At 70.9% G+C, this 18,572-nt stretch overlaps 2 protein-coding genes across 2 annotated transcripts; both read left to right on the top strand.

The window, feature by feature from the left end:
• Positions 1-231: 231 nt before the first annotated feature.
• LOC148590100 (cyclic nucleotide-gated channel alpha-4-like) lies at positions 232-10,049 on the top strand. Its single transcript, XM_088539480.1, has 6 exons — positions 232-362; positions 1,607-1,807; positions 2,480-2,586; positions 3,903-4,835; positions 8,707-9,042; positions 10,018-10,049. Exons 1-6 carry the CDS (start codon positions 232-234, stop codon positions 10,047-10,049), a joined length of 1,740 nt encoding a protein of 579 aa, XP_088395606.1.
• Positions 10,050-12,452: 2,403 nt separating this feature from the next.
• Positions 12,453-17,221, top strand: LOC148590099 (cholecystokinin receptor-like). The gene is given in 7 exon segments (XM_088539479.1): positions 12,453-12,648; positions 13,897-14,148; positions 14,212-14,479; positions 15,886-16,024; positions 16,391-16,406; positions 16,746-17,014; positions 17,016-17,221. Coding segments are annotated over 7 exon segments (1,344 nt in total). The 3' UTR covers positions 17,220-17,221.
• The last annotated feature ends 1,351 nt before the right edge of the window (positions 17,222-18,572 follow it).

Raw genomic sequence — 18,572 nt, 5'->3', positions numbered from 1 at the left:
GCTGCGCCGCGCGGGGAAGGGGAACCGGGAACCGGGAATCGGAACAGCCCCACATGGGAACCGGGAAACGGGAACCGGAACAGCCCCACACGGGAACCGGGCACCAGGGATAGCCCCGCATGGCAACCAAGACAGCCCCGCATGGGAACCGGGAACCGGGCAGAGCCCCGCACGGGGAACCGGGAACCGGCCACCGGGGACAGCCCCACACGGGAACTGGGACAGCCCCACATGGGGAACTGGGAACCAGGCAGCGTGCACCGAGAACCGGGCAGAGCCCCGCACGGGTACCGGGCGCTGTGCGCTGGGTCCGAAGCGCACACCGGACCCTACACCGGGTACAAGGCGCAGCCCTACAGCGGGTACGGGCACCAGGGACACCCCTGCAGCGGGTACAGTCGGTTTGCACTGTGCACTGGGTACCACCTTGCACCGGGTACAGCCCTGCACCGGCTACAGTCGGTTTGCACTGCGCGCTGGGTACCACCTTGCACCAGGTACAGCCCTGCACCAGGTACAGGCAGTTTGCACTGCACACTGGGTACAGCCCTGCACCGGGTACAGCCCTGCACTGGGTACAACCCTGCACTGGGTACAGTCGGTTTGCACTGCACATCGGGTACAGCCCTACACCGGGTAGAGGCCACGGCCTCCCCCTTGAGGGCGCCGCGGACCGTGTGCTCCGCTCCAGCGCTGGCACCGGGTACCGACCCGCACTGGGTACCCAGCACCTCCCGGTACCGGCACCCCCACCCCCGTGCCGAGCCTGCCCGGTGCCCCGGGCGCTGCAGCGGGACCGGCCCTGCGCGAGGAGCAGGGCCCGCAGCGGCACCGTCCCTGCAGCGGCCCCGGCGTCGCTCGCACTGCACCGCTGCAGCAGCGGGTGCTGCCCTGCGCCGGTACCCGCTGCCGGTGCCAGTTCGGAGCGCTGGAACAGGCTGCCCAGAGAGGTTGTGGAGTCTCCTTCTCTGGAGATCTTCAAACCCACTTGGACGCAGTCCTGTGCCACGTGCTCTAGGTGACCCTGCGTGTGCAGGGGTTGGACTGGGTGATCCCTAGAGGTCCCTTCCCACCTCAACCATTCCATGATTCCATGATCCCCGGTGCACGGCTCTGGCACCGGCGCGGGGTCCCGGTGCCTCTCCCGGCACGCGGCGGCTGCCCCAGGAGAGCGGCCGCCGGCTCCTGCGTCACCATGGGCACCGCGGAGCCGTCCCGGGGGCCGGCGTTGCCAGGATCTCCCTGCGCCGCCCACGGAGAGCACCGGGCTGCAGCGGAGCCGGGCTGCGCGTCCGAGCCGGGCTGCGGGACGGAACCGGGCTGCGGGACAGAACCGGGCTGCAGGACAGAACCGGGCTGCGGGACAGAACCGGGCTGCAGGACGGAACCGGGCTGCGGGATAGAGCCGGGCTGCAGGATAGAACCGGGCTGCAGCGGAGCCCAGGGCACGCGTCCGAGCCGGGCTGCAGGATAGAGCTGGGCTGCAGGACAGAACCGGGCTGCAGGACAGAACTGGGCTGCGGGATAGAGCCGGGCTGCGCATCCGAGACGGGCTGCGGGACAGAACCGGGCTGCGGGACGGAACCGGGCTGCGCATTCGTGCCAGGCTGCAGGCAGAGCCGGGCTGCGGGACGGATCGGGCGCCCTGCGCGCGCAGGATGCAGCGCATGCGGCGGGCGCTGTCCCGCTGCGGCGCTCGGGCCCGGCCGCGCTGCTGGGTGCTGGACCCCTCCGGAGATCTCTACTACTGGTGGATCAGCGTCATGGTGCTGCCCGTGCTCTACGCGTGGGTCGTGCTCATCTGCAGGTGCGCGGCGCGGTGCAGCGCGGTGCAGCACGGTGCAGTACAGTGTGGTGCAGCACGGTGCAGCAGGGTGCAGCGCGGTGCAGCACGGTGCAGCACGGTGCAGCGCGGTGCAGCAGGGTGCAGCGCGGTGCAGCAGGGTGCAGCACGGTGCAGCATGGTGCAGTACAGTGCAGTGCAGCACGGTGCAGCAGGGTGCAGTACAGTGCAGTGCAGCACGGTGCAGCGGGGTGCAGCGCGGTGCAGCACGGTGCAGCATGGCGCGGCGCAGTACAGTGCAGTGCAGCGCGGTGCAGCAGGGTGCAGCACGGTGCAGCGCGGTGCAGCAGGGTGCAGCGGGGTGCAGCACGGTGGAGTACAGTGCAGTGCAGCGCGGTGCAGCGGGGTGCAGCGCGGTGCAGTGCGGTGCAGCACGCCGCAGTACAGTGCAGTGCAGCACGGTGCAGTACAGTGCAGTACAGTGCAGTGCAGCGCGGTGCAGTGCAGTGCAGTGCAGCGCGGTGCAGCATGGTGCAGTGCAGCGCGGTGCAACAGGGTGCAGCACGGTGCAGTGCAGTGCAGCACGGCACAGTACAGTGCAGTGCAGCACGGTGCAGCACGGTGCAGTGGGGTCCAGCGCGGTGCAGCGCGGTGCAGCAGGGTGCAGCACGGTGCGCTGACGCGGCCCGCGGGCAGGTGCTGCTTCGCCGACGTGCAGGAGGAGCACGCGCGTCTCTGGCTGGGGCTCGACGGCCTCTGCGACGCGCTCTACCTGCTGGACATGGCCGTGCGCCTGCACACGGGTCAGTGCCGCGCGTGCATGCGCCCACCCACGCGTGTCCGCACGCACGTGCATGCACGGATAGGGGCGCCCGCCCCCGTGTGCGCATGCACCGCCATGCATGGAGGCATGCAAGTGCATGGTCGCGTGCATGCACATCTGCATGCGCCCCTGCATGGACGTGCGCACACACGTGTCACCCCGGCACGCCACAACCGCGGCAGCCCCCGCGCACGCAGGGTGTCACTTGGGTGTCCCCATCCCGGTGCCAAGGTGGTTCCGCAGGACCTGGGGAGCCCTGTGCCGGGTGCCCCGTCCTCCAATGCAGAGCCCATTGCCACCCGCTCGGGAACCCGTCCTGTCCCGCGTACCCAGACCTGGCCCCATCCCGCATGGCCAAGCATGGAAAGACGTGGGGTGGCATGGCATGACATGGGCTGGCATGGCATGGGGTGGGCTAGCACGGCATGAGATGGGCTAGCATGGCACGGAGTGGGGTGGCATAGCTTGGAGTAGGGTGGCATGGCACGGAGTGGGCTAGCACAGCACAGATGGGCTAACATGGCATGAGATGGGCTAGTATGGCACGGAGTGGCATGGCATGGCTCGGAGTGGGCTAGCATGGCATGAGATGGGCTGGCATGGCACGGATGGGCTAGCATAGCATGAAATGGGCTAGCATGGCATGAGATGGGCTGGCATGGCACGGGGTGGGCTAGCATGGCACGGATGGGCTAGCATGGCATGAGATGGGCTAGCATGGCACGGGGTGGGCTAGCACAGCATGGAGTGGGCTAGCATGGCATGGAGTGGGCTAGCACGGCACGGGATGCACTGGCATGGCAGGAGATGGGCTAGCATGTCATGGAGTGGGCTAGTATGGCACAGGATGCACTGGCATGGCATGGGGTGGGCTAGCATGGCACGGGATGGGCTAGCATGGCTCAGAGTGGGCTGGCATGGCACGGGATGCGCTGGCATGGCACGGAGTGGGCTAGCATGGCATAGGGTGGGTTAGTATGGCTCAGAGTGGGTTGGGATGGCACGAGATGGCACGGGGTGGCACGGGGTGGCACGGGATGGCACGGGGTGGGCTAGTATGGCTCGGAGTGGGTTAGTATGGCACAGGATGGCATGGGATGGCATGGAGTGGGCTAGCATGGCATGGGGTGGGTTAGTATGGCTCAGAGTGGGTTGGGATGGCACGGGGTGGGCTGGGATGGCACGGGATGGCACGGGACGGCACGGGACGGCACGGGATGGCACGGGATGGCACGGAGTGGGTTGGGGTGGCACGGGGTGGGCTGGGATGGCACGGGATGGCACGTGCCGCCGCAGGCTTCCTGGAGGACGGCATCCTGGTGACGGACGCGTCCCGCACGCGCCGGCGCTACCTCTGCTCGCGGGCGCTGGCCTGGGACGCGGCCTCGGCGCTGCCCACGGAGCTGCTGCGCCCGTGGCTGCGGCTGCCGGCGCCGGCGCTGCGCTTCAACCGCTGCCTGCGCGCGGGGCGGCTGCGCGAGGCGCTGCGGCGGCGCGAGACGCGCGCGCGCTGGCCCGGCGCGTTCCGCACGGCGCGGCTGGCGCTGGGCGCGCTGCTCGCCATCCACTGGGGCGCCTGCCTCTACTTCGCGCTGTCGGCGCGCCTGGGCCTGGGCGCCGACGCGTGGGTCTGCCCGCGCTTCGCGCGCCCGCTGCGCCGCTACCTGCACAGCGCCTACGTGGCCACGCTCATCCTCGCCACGGTGGGCGACACGCCGGCGCCGCGGCGCGAGGAGGAGTTCCTGTTCGCCGCCGCCGGCTTCCTGCTGGCCGTGCTGGGCTTCGCCACCGTCACCGGCGGCACCGCGGCCGCGCTGGCCCCGGCGGGCGGCTCCGCGCGGCGGCCGCGGCGCGACGCCCTATGGGCGCATGGAATGCACCGGGTGCAGCAGGAGCTGCATGCGGAGCACCCCGCCGAGCGCGACGCCCTGGGGCGGCTGCCGCGGCGGCTGCGCGCGGAGCTGGCGGCCAGCGCGCACCTGCGGGCGCTGCGCGCCGTGGCGCTGTTCGCGGGCTGCGAGCGCGGCGTCCTGCGCGAGCTGGTGCTGCGGCTGCGCCCGCGCGCCTTCGCGCCCGGCGACTTCGTGTGCCGCAGGGGCGACGTGGGCCGCGAGATGTTCTTCGTGCGCGAGGGCCGCCTGGCCGTGCTGGCCGCCGACGGCGTCACCGCGCTGGCCGTGCTGGGCGAGGGGCTCTACTTCGGGGAGATCAGCCTCATCCACATCCCCGGTGAGCGCCGGGGACCCCCCTGCGCGGCCCCCATTGGGGACTCCCCTGTGTGACACCCATTGGGGACCTCCCTGCGTGGCGCCCATTGGGGACCCCCCTGTGTGACACCCATTGGGGACCCCCCTGCATGGCACCAACCTGGGACCACCCCCTGCATGGCGCCCATTGGGGACCCCCTTGTGTGACACCCATTGGGGACCCCCCTGCGTGGCACCCATTGGGGACCTCCCTGCATGGCACCCATTGGGGACCCCCCTAATGTGACACCCATTAGGGACCTCCCTGCATGGCACCAACCTGGGACCCCCCTGCATGGCACCCATTGGGGACCCCCTAATGTGACACCCATTGGGGACCCCCCTGCATGGCACCAACCTGGGACCCCCCTGCATGGCACCCATTGGGGACACCCCCTGCATGGCATCCATTGGGGACCCCCCCCATGTGACACCCATCGGGGACCTCCCTGCATGGCACCCACCTGGGACCCCCCTGTGTGACACCCACCTGGGACCCCCCCCCGCGTGACACCCACGTGGCACCCCCCCATGATCCCCACCCAGAACCGCCCCCCACGTTGCACCCACCTGGGACCCCCTTGCACCGGCCGCCCCGGCAGCCGTCCCGACCCACCGGACCCACCAACTGCCCCAGTGCTGTGGGGAACCCACCCGAGACCCATCTGCACCTGCAACGCTGCACGGCGCCCGCTGCGCCCTCCGGCACCCATCACCCCAGTGCAGCGCGGTGCCGTCCTGCATCCCTCTGCATCCCCATCCCCACCGCCCCAATGCAGCGCGGTGCCGTCCTGCATCCCTCTGCATCCCCATCCCCACCGCCCCAGTGCAGCGCGGTGCCGTCCTGCATCCCTCTGCATCCCCATCCCCACCGCCCCAGTGCAGCGCGGTGCCGTCCTGCATCCCTCTGCATCCCCATCCCCACCGCCCCAATGCAGCGCGGTGCCGTCCTGCATCCCTCTGCATCCCCATCCCCACCGCCCCGATGCAGCGCGGTGCCGTCCTGCATCCCTCTGCATCCCCATCCCCACCGCCCCAATGCAGCGCGGTGCCGTCCTGCATCCCTCTGCATCCCCATCCCCATCACCCCAATGCAGCGCGGTGCCGTCCTGCATCCCTCTGCATCCCCATCCCCACCGCCCCAGTGCAGCGCGGTGCCGTCCTGCATCCCTCTGCATCCCCATCCCCACCGCCCCAATGCAGCGCGGTGCCGTCCTGCATCCCTCTGCATCCCCATCCCCACCGCCCCAGTGCAGCGCGGTGCCGTCCTGCATCCCTCTGCATCCCCATCCCCATCACCCCAATGCAGCGCGGTGCCGTCCTGCATCCCTCTGCATCCCCATCCCCACCGCCCCAATGCAGCGCGGTGCCGTCCTGCATCCCTCTGCATCCCCATCCCCATCACCCCAATGCAGCGCGGTGCCGTCCTGCATCCCCAGGGATCCCCATCCCCACCGCCCCAATGCAGCGCGGTGCCGTCCTGCATCCCTCTGCATCCCCATCCCCACCGCCCCAATGCAGCGCGGTGCCGTCCTGCATCCCTCTGCATCCCCATCCCCACCGCCCCAATGCAGCGCGGTGCCGTCCTGCATCCCCAGGGACCCCATCCCCACCGCCCCAGTGCAGCGCGGTGCCGTCCTGCATCCCTCTGCATCCCCATCCCCACTGCCCCAGTGCAGCGCGGTGCCGTCCTGCATCCCTCTGCATCCCCATCCCCACCGCCCCAGTGCAGCGCGGTGCCGTCCTGCATCCCTCTGCATCCCCATCCCCACCACCCCAATGCAGCGCGGTGCCGTCCTGCATCCCTCTGCATCCCCATCCCCACCGCCCCAGTGCAGCGCGGTGCCGTCCTGCATCCCTCTGCATCCCCATCCCCACCGCCCCAATGCAGCGCGGTGCCGTCCTGCATCCCTCTGCATCCCCATCCCCACCGCCCCAGTGCCCCGCGGTGCCGTCCTGCATCCCCCTGCATCCCCATCCCCACCGCCCCAGTGCAGCGCGGTGCCGTCCTGCATCCCTCTGCATCCCCATCCCCATCACCCCAATGCAGCGCGGTGCCGTCCTGCATCCCCAGGGACCCCATCCCCACCGCCCCAATGCAGCGCGGTGCCGTCCTGCATCCCTCTGCATCCCCATCCCCACCGCCCCAATGCAGCGCGGTGCCGTCCTGCATCCCTCTGCATCCCCATCCCCATCACCCCAGTGCAGCGCGGTGCCGTCCTGCATCCCCCTGCATCCCCATCCCCACCGCCCCAGTGCAGCGCGGTGCCGTCCTGCATCCCCCTGCATCCCCATCCCCACCGCCCCAGTGCAGCGCGGTGCCATCCTGCATCCCCCTGCATCCCCATCCCCATCACCCCAGTGCAGCGCGGTGCCGTCCTGCATCCCCAGGGACCCCATCCCCACCGCCCCAGTGCAGCGCGGTGCCGTCCTGCATCCCTCTGCATCCCCATCCCCATCACCCCAGTGCAGCGCGGTGCCGTCCTGCATCCCTCTGCATCCCCATCCCCACCGCCCCAGTGCAGCGCGGTGCCGTCCTGCATCCCTCTGCATCCCCATCCCCACCGCCCCAATGCAGCGCGGTGCCGTCCTGCATCCCTCTGCATCCCCATCCCCACCGCACCAGTGCAGCGCGGTGCCGTCCTGCATCCCTCTGCATCCCCATCCCCATCACCCCAGTGCAGCGCGGTGCCGTCCTGCATCCCTCTGCATCCCCATCCCCACCGCCCCAGTGCCCCGCGGTGCCGTCCTGCATCCCTCTGCATCCCCATCCCCACCACCCCAATGCAGCGCGGTGCCGTCCTGCATCCCTCTGCATCCCCATCCCCATCACCCCAGTGCAGCGCGGTGCCGTCCTGCATCCCCAGGGACCCCATCCCCACCGCCCCGGTGCAGCGCGGTGCCGTCCTGCATCCCTCTGCATTCCCATCCCCACTGCCCCAGTGCAGCGCGGTGCCGTCCTGCATCCCTCTGCATCCCCATCCCCACCACCCCAATGCAGCGCGGTGCCGTCCTGCATCCCTCCGCATCCCCATCCCCACCGCCCCAGTGCCCCGCGGTGCCGTCCTGCATCCCTCTGCATCCCCATCCCCACCACCCCAATGCAGCGCGGTGCCGTCCTGCATCCCTCTGCATCCCCATCCCCACCGCCCCAGTGCAGCGCGGTGCCGTCCTGCATCCCTCTGCATCCCCATCCCCACCGCCCCAGTGCCCCGCGGTGCCGTCCTGCATCCCTCTGCATCCCCATCCCCACCACCCCAGTGCCCCGCGGTGCCGTCCTGCATCCCTCTGCATCCCCATCCCCACCACCCCAATGCAGCGCGGTGCCGTCCTGCATCCCTCTGCATCCCCATCCCCATCACCCCAGTGCAGCGCGGTGCCGTCCTGCATCCCTCCGCATCCCCATCCCCACCGCCCCAGTGCCCCGCGGTGCCGTCCTGCATCCCTCTGCATCCCCATCCCCACCACCCCAATGCAGCGCGGTGCCGTCCTGCATCCCTCTGCATCCCCATCCCCATCACCCCAGTGCAGCGCGGTGCCGTCCTGCATCCCTCCGCATCCCCATCCCCACCGCCCCAGTGCCCCGCGGTGCCGTCCTGCATCCCTCTGCATCCCCATCCCCACCACCCCAATGCAGCGCGGTGCCGTCCTGCATCCCTCTGCATCCCCATCCCCACCGCCCCAGTGCAGCGCGGTGCCGTCCTGTATCCCTCTGCATCCCCATCCCCACCACCCCAGTGCCCCGCGGTGCCATCCTGCATCCCCAGGGACCCCCAGGGACCCCCATCCCCACCGCCTCAGTGCCCCGCGGTGCCGTCCCGGCCCCGGCCCCACGGCATCCTCGGCGCCCGCAGGGAACCGCTCCGGGAACCGGCGCACGGCCGACATCCGGAGCATCGGCTACTCCGACCTCTTCTGCCTGTCCAAGGAGGACCTGGCCGAGGTGCTGGCCGAGTTCCCCGCCGCCCGCGCCGCCATGCAGGCCAAGGGCCGGGAGCTGCTGCGGCGCATGGGGCAGCTGGACGAGGGCGCGGAGGCGGCGGCGGCGGCGGCGGCGGCCGAGCGGCGGGCGCGGGAGCTGGAGGCGGCGCTGGGGCGGCTGCAGGCGCGGGCGGCCCGGCTGCTGGCCCAGCTGGAGGCCGGGGCCCTCAAACTGGCGCTGCGCGTGGAGCGGCTGGAGAGCCGCATGCGCCCGCGGGGGGACGCGGGGGGACGGGGGGATGCGGGGGGACAGGGAGATGCGGGGGGACGGGGTCCCGATGGGGCATGGGGTGATGCCAGGGGACGGGGCGATGCCAGGGGACGGGGTGATGTGGGGGGACGGGGTCCCGATGGGGCATGGGGTGATGCCAGGGGACGGGGCGATGCCAGGGGACCGAGTGATGCAGGGGGACGGGGCGATGCGGTGGGACGGGGAGATGCGGGGGGACGGGGTCCCAATGGGGCATGGGGTGATGCCAGGGGACAGGGCAATGCCAGGGGACGGGGTGATGCAGGAGCATGGGGAGATGCCAGGGCACAGGGTCCTCCTGGGGGACAGGGCAATGCAGGGGGACGGGGCGATGCGGGGGGACAGGGTCCTGATGGGGCATGGAGCGATGCCAGGGGACGGAGTGGTGCTGGGGGACAGGGTCCTGCTGGGGGACGGGGGGATGCGGGGGGACAGGGTCCCAATGGGGCACAGGGCAACGCCAGGGGACGGGGTGATGCAGGGGGACGGGGTGACGCAGGGGGACAGGGTGATGCGAGGGGAGGGGGCAATATTGGGGCACAGGGTCCTGCTGGGGGACGGGGCAATGCAGGGGGACGGGGGTCCCGATGGGGCATGGGGCGATGCAGGGGGACGGGGTCCTGTTGGGGGACAGGGCCCTGCTCGGGGCCGGGGTGCCACGGGGGGCCGGGGTCCCGGGGGGACAGCAGGTCCCCCTGGGGCCCAGGGGGCTGCCCGGGGTCCCGCGGGGGTGACGGGTCCTGCTGGGGACAGGGGCAGTGTCAGGGCCCGGGGTCCTGCTGGGGGCCGGGGTCCCACAGGGGACACAGCGGGGACCCCTGCCCGCCGCCGGGGCGGTGACAGGGACCGGCGGTGACGGTGCCACCGCCAGCGCTGCTGGGGAGCGCGACACCCCCAGCCGGGGTTGCTAGGGAACGATGACAGCGGTTGCTAGGGAACGATGACAACAACCGCTGGGAACAGTGACAGCGGTTGCTAGGTAACGATGACAACAACGGCTCCGTAACAATGTGTGTAGTGGTTCAGTAACTGTGTCCGTGTCGCTGTCTAACACTGACAACAGCCGCTGGGCACGCGACAACAGCCGGAGGGGACAGGGACAGGGACAGGGACAGGGACAGGGACCGCAGTTGCCAGATAATGGGACAAATGTGGCTCAGGGACAATAGGGACAGTTGGTACCTGGGAGGGACAAAGCTGCAGTGACAGGAATAGGAATGGGATAGGATGGGGTTGGGGATAGGGATAGGGAAGGGGATAAGGACAGGAATAAGGACAGGGATGGAGACGGGGATAAAGCCAGGGATGGGGACAGGGACAGGGATGGGACGGCATGAGGACAGGGATAGAGATGACAACAGGGGAAGGGACAGGGATGACAACAGGGATAAGAGCAGGGATAGGGGTAGGGGTGGGGATAAGGAGAGGAATAGGAATAGAGACGGGGATAGGGATGGGAATGGGGTAGAGATGAGGATAGAGACTGGAGTATGGGGATGGGGACAGAGATGGGAATGGGGACAGAGATAGGGATAGAATGGGGATAAGTGTGAGGATAGGAATAGGGATGGGGATAGAGGTAGGGACAGGGATAGGGACAGGAATAGGGATAGGGATGGGGGAGGACAGGGCAAACACGGGGGCAGGGATGGGGCTGGGATAGGGATAAAGACTGGAGCGCAGATAAGAGCAGGGATGGGGTAGGGACAGGGATAGAGACGGGAACGGGCAAGGGCAGGAAGTGGGAGAGGGAAATGGGAGAGGAAGGGGAAGAGGAAGGGGAAGGGGAAATGGGAGGGGAAGGGGACGGAGCGGGGACAGGGAAGAGACAGGGACAGGGAAGGGACAGGGAAGGGACAGGGAAGGGACAGGGACAGGGAAGGGACAGGGACAGGGAAGGGACAGGGAAGGGACAGGACGGGCAGGGGCGCTCGGAGGCGCCGGAGCGAGGCCGGGGGGGAGGCCGGGGACAGCGGGGACTCCGCAGCGCCGACCCGCGGCACCGACGGGCACCGGTACCGGCACCGGTACCGAGCGGGGGGAACCGCGCACCGGTACCGGTACCGAGCGGAGGGACTGCGCACCGGCACCGGCACCAGTACCGAGCGAGGGGGACCGCGCACCGGCACCGGCACTGGCACCGAGCGGGGGAAACCGTGCACCGGTACCAGTACCGAGCGGGGGAACGGCGCACCGGTACCGGCACCGGCACCGAGCGGGGGAACCGCGCACTGGCACCGGTACCGGCACCGAGCGGGGGAACCGCGCACTAGCACCGGCACCGAGCGGGGAGGACCGCGCACTGGCACCGGCACCGAGCGGGGTACCGCGCACCGGTACCGGTACCGGGACGGCGGCAGCGCGGCCGCCACCGGGGACCTGCGGCAGCGCCCGGGGACCCCGCGCGGCGGCTGCCCCGGCCCCTGCCCGGTCCCGGTCCCGCTCCCGGTCCCGGCCCACGGGCGCGCGTGTTCGCGGCTCGGAGCCGCCTGCGCGGGGCGGGGGAAGGGGAGGGAACCGGGGCGGGGGTTACCGGGAGTTACCGGGGGAGGAGCGGGGGGTGCGGGAGGAGCTGCCGGGGGAGGCGCCGAGACCCCCCAGGCGGGCCCGGGGCTCCCTCCCCGCGGCCGGGGCCGCTGCAGGAGCCGGTACCGGGGGGGCTCCCGGCCCCGCTCTAATAACAGCGCCGGGACCCGCCGCGCTCCTTCCAGTGCCCCCTGCCCCACGGAGCCCCCTGCCCCACGGAGCCCCCCGCCCCACGGAGCCCCCTGCCCCACGGAGCCCCCTGCCCCACGGAGCCCGCTGCCCCACGGGAGACCCTGCCCCACGGAGCCCCTGCCCCACGGAGCCCCCGCCCCACGGAGCCCCTGCCCCACGGAGACCCTGCCCCACGGAGCCCCCTGCGCCACGGAGCCCCCCTGCCCCACGGAACCCCCTGCGCCACGGAGCCCCCTGCGCCTCCCTGCACTCCTAGTGCCCCCTGGTCCCACTGAACCTCCTGCCCCATTGCACCCCCAATATCCCCACGCACCCCCAATACTCCCTGTACCCACCGCCCCCTGCCCCACTGACCCCCAGTGCCCCCCGCCCCACTGACCCCCAGTGCCCCCCGCCCCACTGCACCCCCCCCGCCCCCGAACCCCCCCGTCCCCGGTCACCCCCCGTGTCGCCCCCTCCCCCCGCGGATCCCCCCGCTGCCCCCCGCCCCTCCCCCCGCTCCCCCCGCCCCCGAACGCCCCCCCCCCCGCTCCGCTGCCCCCCGCCCCTCCCGCCCGCCCCCCGCCCCTCCCGCCGCCGCTGGCGCCGCCCCCGCTCACTCGCTCGGCGGCTCCGGAGCGGGCGGCACCGGCGGCACCGGCGGCAACCGGGATGGACCCGCGGCGCCTCAACGACTCCCTGCGCGAGCTGCTCTGCCGCCCCGGCCCCGGCAACGGCACCGGCACCGGCACCGGCTCCGCCTGGAACGGCACCGCCTGGAACGGCTCCGCCTGGAACGGCACCGCCTGGAACGGCTCCGCCTGCGACCTGCTCCGCAGGGGCCTGCGCGGGCCCCCCGCGCCCAAAGGTGAGCGGGGACAGCGCGGGGAACCCCCGGGGAACCCCCGGGAAACCCCCGGGAAACCCCCCGGCATCCCCGGGAAATCCCGGGGACGGACCCGGTCCCGGCGCCCCCGCCGGTGCCTCCCCGTCCGCCCGCCCGTTGCGCCCCCCCGCCCCGTGCACCCCCCCGCCTGCCCGCGCCCCCCCCCCCCACATCCCCTCCCCGTTACCCCCCCCGGCGCTCCCGGTGCATCCCCCGTACCCCCCAGCCCCCCCGCCCACCCTTTGGGGCGCCCCGGTGCCCCCGTCCCCATCCCCGAGCCCGGAGCGCCCATCCCCGCCGCCCCCGGCCACCCGCGTCCCCGGCGGGGACCCGCTCCGGCCCGTTCCGACCCGCTCCGACCCGCTCCGATCCGCTCCAAGACGCGACCAGCGGCGCCGGACGGCGGGACCGGCTCCTCCGCGCGCATCCCCTGCCCCGGCTCCGGTACCGGCGGTTCCGGGACCGGCGGCTTCGGGCTCGGAGGCTCTGGTGCTTGGTAGCTCCGGGACTGGTGGCTCCAGGACCGGCGGTTCCTGGCTCGGAGGCTTCGGTGCTCGGTAGCTCCGGGGCAGGGTGATCGGCGGCTCCGGTACCGGCGGTTCCGGGCTCGGCAGCTCCCGGCTCGGAGGCTCCGGTGCTCGGCAGCTCCAGGGCTGTGGGACCGGCGGCTCTTGGGCTTGGTGGCTCCGGGACCGGCTGCTCCGGGCTCTGGGCTCTGGGCTCGGCGGTTCCGGGACCGGCGGCGGGAGCGGTCGGGCCGGACGCCGGGGTCCCGCCGGGGTCCCGCCAGGGCCGGGGGCCGCCCGGTCGCGGCTGGGGGGGCTGTTCCCGTCCCCCTTCGCCCGGGGCAATTGAAGGGTCCGGGGCAGCCCCAGCCGCAGGGGGGGCCCCGTCCCCGCACGATGGGAGCAGCGAAGGCGGCGGCCGCGTCCAGGGCTGGGGCAGGAGCGGCCCCCGGTCCCGGTTCTGCTCCAGCGCCGCCCATGAGCCCGGGCTGCACCGGGGCTGGCGCCGAACCGGAGCCGAACCGGAGCCGAACCGGAGCCGAACCGGAGCTGAACCGGTGCGGGGCCGCGGGAGGATGGGGCACAACGGGGTCCCGACGGCATCCGCCACCACCAAGGGGGTCTGGGCGTCGCGGTGCCCCCCATCCCGCGCCACGCGGTGCCCAGGCGTCCCCGGCGGTGCCACCACGGTGCCGGGCGCGCGCGTGACGCCGTGTCCCCGCAGAGCTGGACCTGACGGTGCGGGTGCTGCTCTACGCGCTCATCTTCGTGCTCAGCGTGTGCGGCAACGCGCTGGTGGTGGCCGTGCTGCTGCTGAACCGCCGCCTGCGCACGGTCACCAACTCCTTCCTGCTGTCGCTGGCGCTCAGCGACCTCATGCTGGCGCTGTGCTGCATGCCCTTCACGCTGGTGCCCAACCTCATGGGCACCTTCGTGTTCGGCGAGGCCGTCTGCAAGCTCATGGCCTACCTCATGGGTAGGTGACGGGCGCGGGGCGGCGGGGCCGGGCGGCCGCGCGGCGCTGACGCGGCGCCCGCAGGCGTCTCGGTGTCGGTGTCCACGTTCAGCCTGGTGGCCATCGCCCTCGAGCGGTACAGCGCCATCTGCAAGCCGCTGCAGTCGCGCGCGTGGCAGACGCGCTCGCACGCGTGCCGCGTCATCGCCGGCACCTGGCTGCTCTCGGCGCTGCTCATGCTGCCCTACGCCGTGTTCAGCACCACGCGGGCGCCGCCGCCGCCGCGCGCCGCCCGCCCGCCCGCCGCGCAGTGCTCGCACGCCTGGCCCAGCGAGCAGGCGCGACAGGCCTGGTGAGTGCGCGGCCACCTCGACGCGGGGCACGGCCACCACGGGGGGCTCCATGGCACGGCCACCCCGGGGGGACCCTCGGTATTGCCACCAGACTGCACTGCCATCCCATGGCATGGCCACCCCACAGTGCCACCAAACTGCACCACCACCCCATGGCATGGCCGCCAAACGGCATCACCATCCCATGGCACGGCCACCCCACAGTGCCACCGAACTGCACTGCCATCCCATGCATGGCCACCACGGGGGGCTCCATGGCATGGCCAACCCGGGGGGACCCTCGGTATTGCCACCAGACTGCACCGCCACCCCATGGCATGGCCGCCAAATGGCATCACCATCCCATGGCACGGCCACCCCATGGAGCCACCAAACTGCACCACCACCCCATGGCATGGCCACCCCGGGGGGTCCCTCAGTATTGCCACCAAACTGCACTGCCATCCCATGCATGGCCACCCCGGGGGGCTCCATGGCATGGCCACCCCGGGGGGGACCCTCGGTATTGCCACCAAACTGCACCGCCATCCCATGGGAGGGCCACCCCACAGTGCCACCAAACTGCACTGCCATCCCATGCATGGCCACCACGGGGGGGCTCCATGGCATGGCCACCCTGGGGGGGTCCCTCGGTATTGCCACCAAACGGCATCACCATCCCATGCATGGCCACCCCAGGGGGACCCTCAGTATTGCCACCAAACGGCACCACCATCCCATGGCATGGCCACCCCATGGTGCCCCATGGCATTGCCACCAAACAGCACCGCCATCCCATGGCAGGGCCACCCCATGGCATTGCCACCAAAGAGCACTGCCATCCAATGGCACGGCTACCCCGTGGTGCCACCAAACTGCACTGCCACCCCATGGCATTGCCACCAAACGGCACCACCATCCCATGGCACGGCCACCCCACAGTGCCACCAAACTGCACTGTCATCCCATGGCATGGCCACCCGACAGTGTCCCACGGCATCAGCACCTCACGGCACGGCCACCCCATGGTGGCACCAAACTGCACTGCCATCCCAAGGCACAGCCACCCCATGCTGCCCCATGGCATTGCCACCAAACTGCACTGCCATCCCATGCATGGCCACCCCAGGGGGTCCCCAGCATGAGCACCTCATGGCATGGCCACCCCACGGCATTGCCACCAAAGAGCACTGCCATCCCATGGCACAGCCACCCCGTGGGGTCCCTCAGCATTGCCACCAAATGGCATCGCCATCCCATGGCATTGCAATCCTAAAGCATCCCCTGGTGTCACCACCCCATGGTGTCACCACCCCATGGTGTCACCACCCCATGGCGTCACCGCCCCATGGCAGTGCCACCCCATTGCACGGCCGCCCCATAGGGCTCCACCCCCCCACGTCATCGCTCCCTCCCTCCCTCCCAGGTACGTCCTGCTGCTCCTCATCCTGTTCTTCATCCCCGGCGTGGTGATGATGGTGGCCTACGGGCTCATCTCGCGCGAGCTCTACCGCGGCATCCGCTTCGAGCTGGACAGCACGGGCCCCGCGGCAGGTGAGCGCCGGGCGGGCGGCCACGGCGCCGCTCACGCGTCCCTGCCACCTGGGTGGGAAAGACCTGGGGGTCCTGGTGGGTGACAAGGTGACCATGAGTGTGCCCTCGTGGCCAAGAGGCCAATGGGATCCTGGGGTGCGTTAAGAAGAGCATCTCCAGCAGGTCGAGGGAGCGGATCCTGCCCCTCTGCTCAGCCCTGGTGAGGCCACATCTGGAGTATTGTGTCCAGTTCTGGGCTCCACAGTAGAAGAGGGATGTGGAGCTGCTGGAGAGAGTCCAGCGCAGGGCCACAAGGATGATCAGGGGCCTGGAACATCTGCCCTATGAGGAGAGGCTGAGGGAGCTGGGCCTGTTCAGCTGGAGAAGAGAAGGCTGAGAGGGGACCTGAGCAGTGTCTAGAAGTACCTCAAGGGAGGGAGTGGGGAGGATGGTGCTGGCCTCTTTTCACTGGTGGCCACTGATAGGACTAGAGGAAATGGACGGAAACTGAAACACCAAAAGTTCCACAGGAACTTAAGGAAAAATTTCTTAGCAGTGAGGGTGACAGAGCCCTGGAACAGGCTGCCCAGAGAGGTTGTGGAGTCTCCTTCTCTGGAGATCTCCAAACCCGCTTGGACGCAGTCCTGTGCCACGTGCTCTAGGTGACCCTGCGTGTGCAGGGGGTTGGACTGGGTGATCCCTAGAGGTCCCTTCCAACCTTGAGCGTTCCATGATTCCATGATTCTCCCGCAGCGGCCGCCGGCGACGAGGGCGACGGCTGCTACCTGCAGCTGCGGCGGCCGGGCGCCGCGCTGGAGCTGCGCGCGCTGGGCCCGGCGCCGGAGCGCGCGCGCGTCAACTCGTCGGAGGCCAAGCTGGAGGCCAAGCGCCGCGTCATCCGCATGCTGGTGGTCATCGTGGCCATGTTCTTCCTGTGCTGGCTGCCCGTGTTCAGCGCCAACACGTGGCGCGCGTTCTCCCCGCGCGCGGCGCAGCGCGCGCTCGCCGGGACGCCCATCTCCTCTCATCCACCTGCTGTCCTACACGTCGGCGTGCGCCAACCCGCTCATCTACTGCTTCATGAACCGCCGCTTCCGCCAGGCGTTCGCGGCCACGTGCGGCGGCCGCGGCTGCCCCCGGCGCCCGCGCGCGCCCGACGCGGCGCCCGCCAGCGCGTCGCTCTCCAAGTTCAGCTACACCACGGTCAGCAGCCTGGGGCCGCCCTGAGCGCGGCGCGGCCTGCGTCACCAGCGCCAGGGCCGCCGTGTCCCCAGGTCACCAACCCGGAGCTCCCCCGTGTCCCCAAGTCACCAACCCAGAGCTCCCCGTGTCCCCATGTCCCTGTGTCACCAGCGCCAGGGCCGCCGTGTCCCCACGTCACCAACCCGGAGCTCCCCCATGTCCCCAAGTCACCAACCCAGAGCTGCTGTGTCCCCATGTCCCTGCGTCACCAGCGCCAGGGCCGCCGTGTCCCCAGGTCACCAACCCGGAGCTCCCCGTGTCCCCATGTCCCTGTGTCACCAGCGCCAGGGCCGCCGTGTCCCCAAGTCACCAACCCGGAGCTCCCCCGTGTCCCCATGTCCCTGCGTCACCAGCGCCAGGGCCGCCGTGTCCCCAAGTCACCAACCCGGAGCTCCCCCGTGTCCCCATGTCCTGTGTCACCAGCGCCAGGGCCGCCGTGTCCCCAAGTCACCAACCCGGAGCTCCCCCGTGTCCCCATGTCCCTGTGTCACCAGCGCCAGGGCCGCCGTGTCCCCAAGTCACCAACCCGGAGCTGCTGTGTCCCTGTGTCACCAACCTGGAGCTCCCCCGTGTCCCCAAGTCACCAACCCGGAGCTCCCCCGTGTCCCCATGTCCCTGCGTCACCAGCGCCAGAGCCGCCGTGTCCCCAAGTCACCAACCCGGAGCTCCCCCGTGTCCCCAAGTCACCAACCCAGAGCTCCCCGTGTCACCAACCCAGAGCTCCCCGTGTCCCCATGTCCTCTGCACCAGCCCGGAGCTGCCCGTGTCCTGTGCCACCAGCACCAGAGCCACTGTGTCCCCAAGCACCCGGCCCAGGGCTCCCCCGTGTCCCTGTGTCACCACCCCAGAGCTGCTGTGTCCCTGCGCCACCAACCCAGAGCTCCCCAGTGTCCCCGTGTCCTGTGTCACCAGCCCCAAAGCCGCTGTGTCCTCATGCCACCAACCCAGGGCTCTCCGGTGTCCCCATGTCACCAGCCCCAGAGCCCCCGTGTCCCCGAGCACCCGGCCCAGGGCTCCCCGTGTCCCCGTGTCCTGTGCCACCAGCCCAGAGCTCCCCGTGTCCTGTGTCACCAGCCCCAGAGCCACTGTGTCCCCAAGCACCTAGCCCAGGGCTCCCCATGTCCCCATGTCCCCATGTCCCTGTGTCATCAGCCCCAGAGCCGCTGTGTCCCTGTGTCCCCAGCGCAGGGCTGCCCATGTCCCCATGTCCCCATGTCCTGTGTCACCAGCCCCAGAGCCACTATGTCCCCAAGCGCCCAGCCCAGAGCTCCCTGGTGTCCCCATGTCCCCATCCCCAGAGCCACTGTGTCCCTGTGCCACCAGCCCAGGGCTCCTCTT

The sequence above is a fragment of the Tinamus guttatus genome, unplaced genomic scaffold (genome assembly GCF_059628265.1).
Source record: "Tinamus guttatus ecotype Peru unplaced genomic scaffold, ASM5962826v1 Tinamus_guttatus_pri_ptg001741l, whole genome shotgun sequence".
Taxonomy (NCBI): Eukaryota; Metazoa; Chordata; class Aves; order Tinamiformes; family Tinamidae; genus Tinamus; species Tinamus guttatus.
The sequence above is the reverse complement of the archived record's forward strand: the minus strand, read 5'-3'. Positions and strand labels throughout refer to the sequence as shown.

Bases quoted from the DNA above. Each gene is read 5' to 3' on its own strand.
- LOC148590100 (XM_088539480.1), top strand. From the start codon at position 232: ATGGGGAACTGGGAACCAGGCAGCGTGCACCGAGAACCGGGCAGAGCC. The intron at 363-1,606 runs GTACGGGCACCA...CATTCGTGCCAG, and splicing joins AAGGCGCAGCCCTACAGCGG to GCTGCAGGCAGAGCCGGGCT. The intron at 1,808-2,479 runs GTGCGCGGCGCG...GCCCGCGGGCAG, and splicing joins TGGGTCGTGCTCATCTGCAG to GTGCTGCTTCGCCGACGTGC.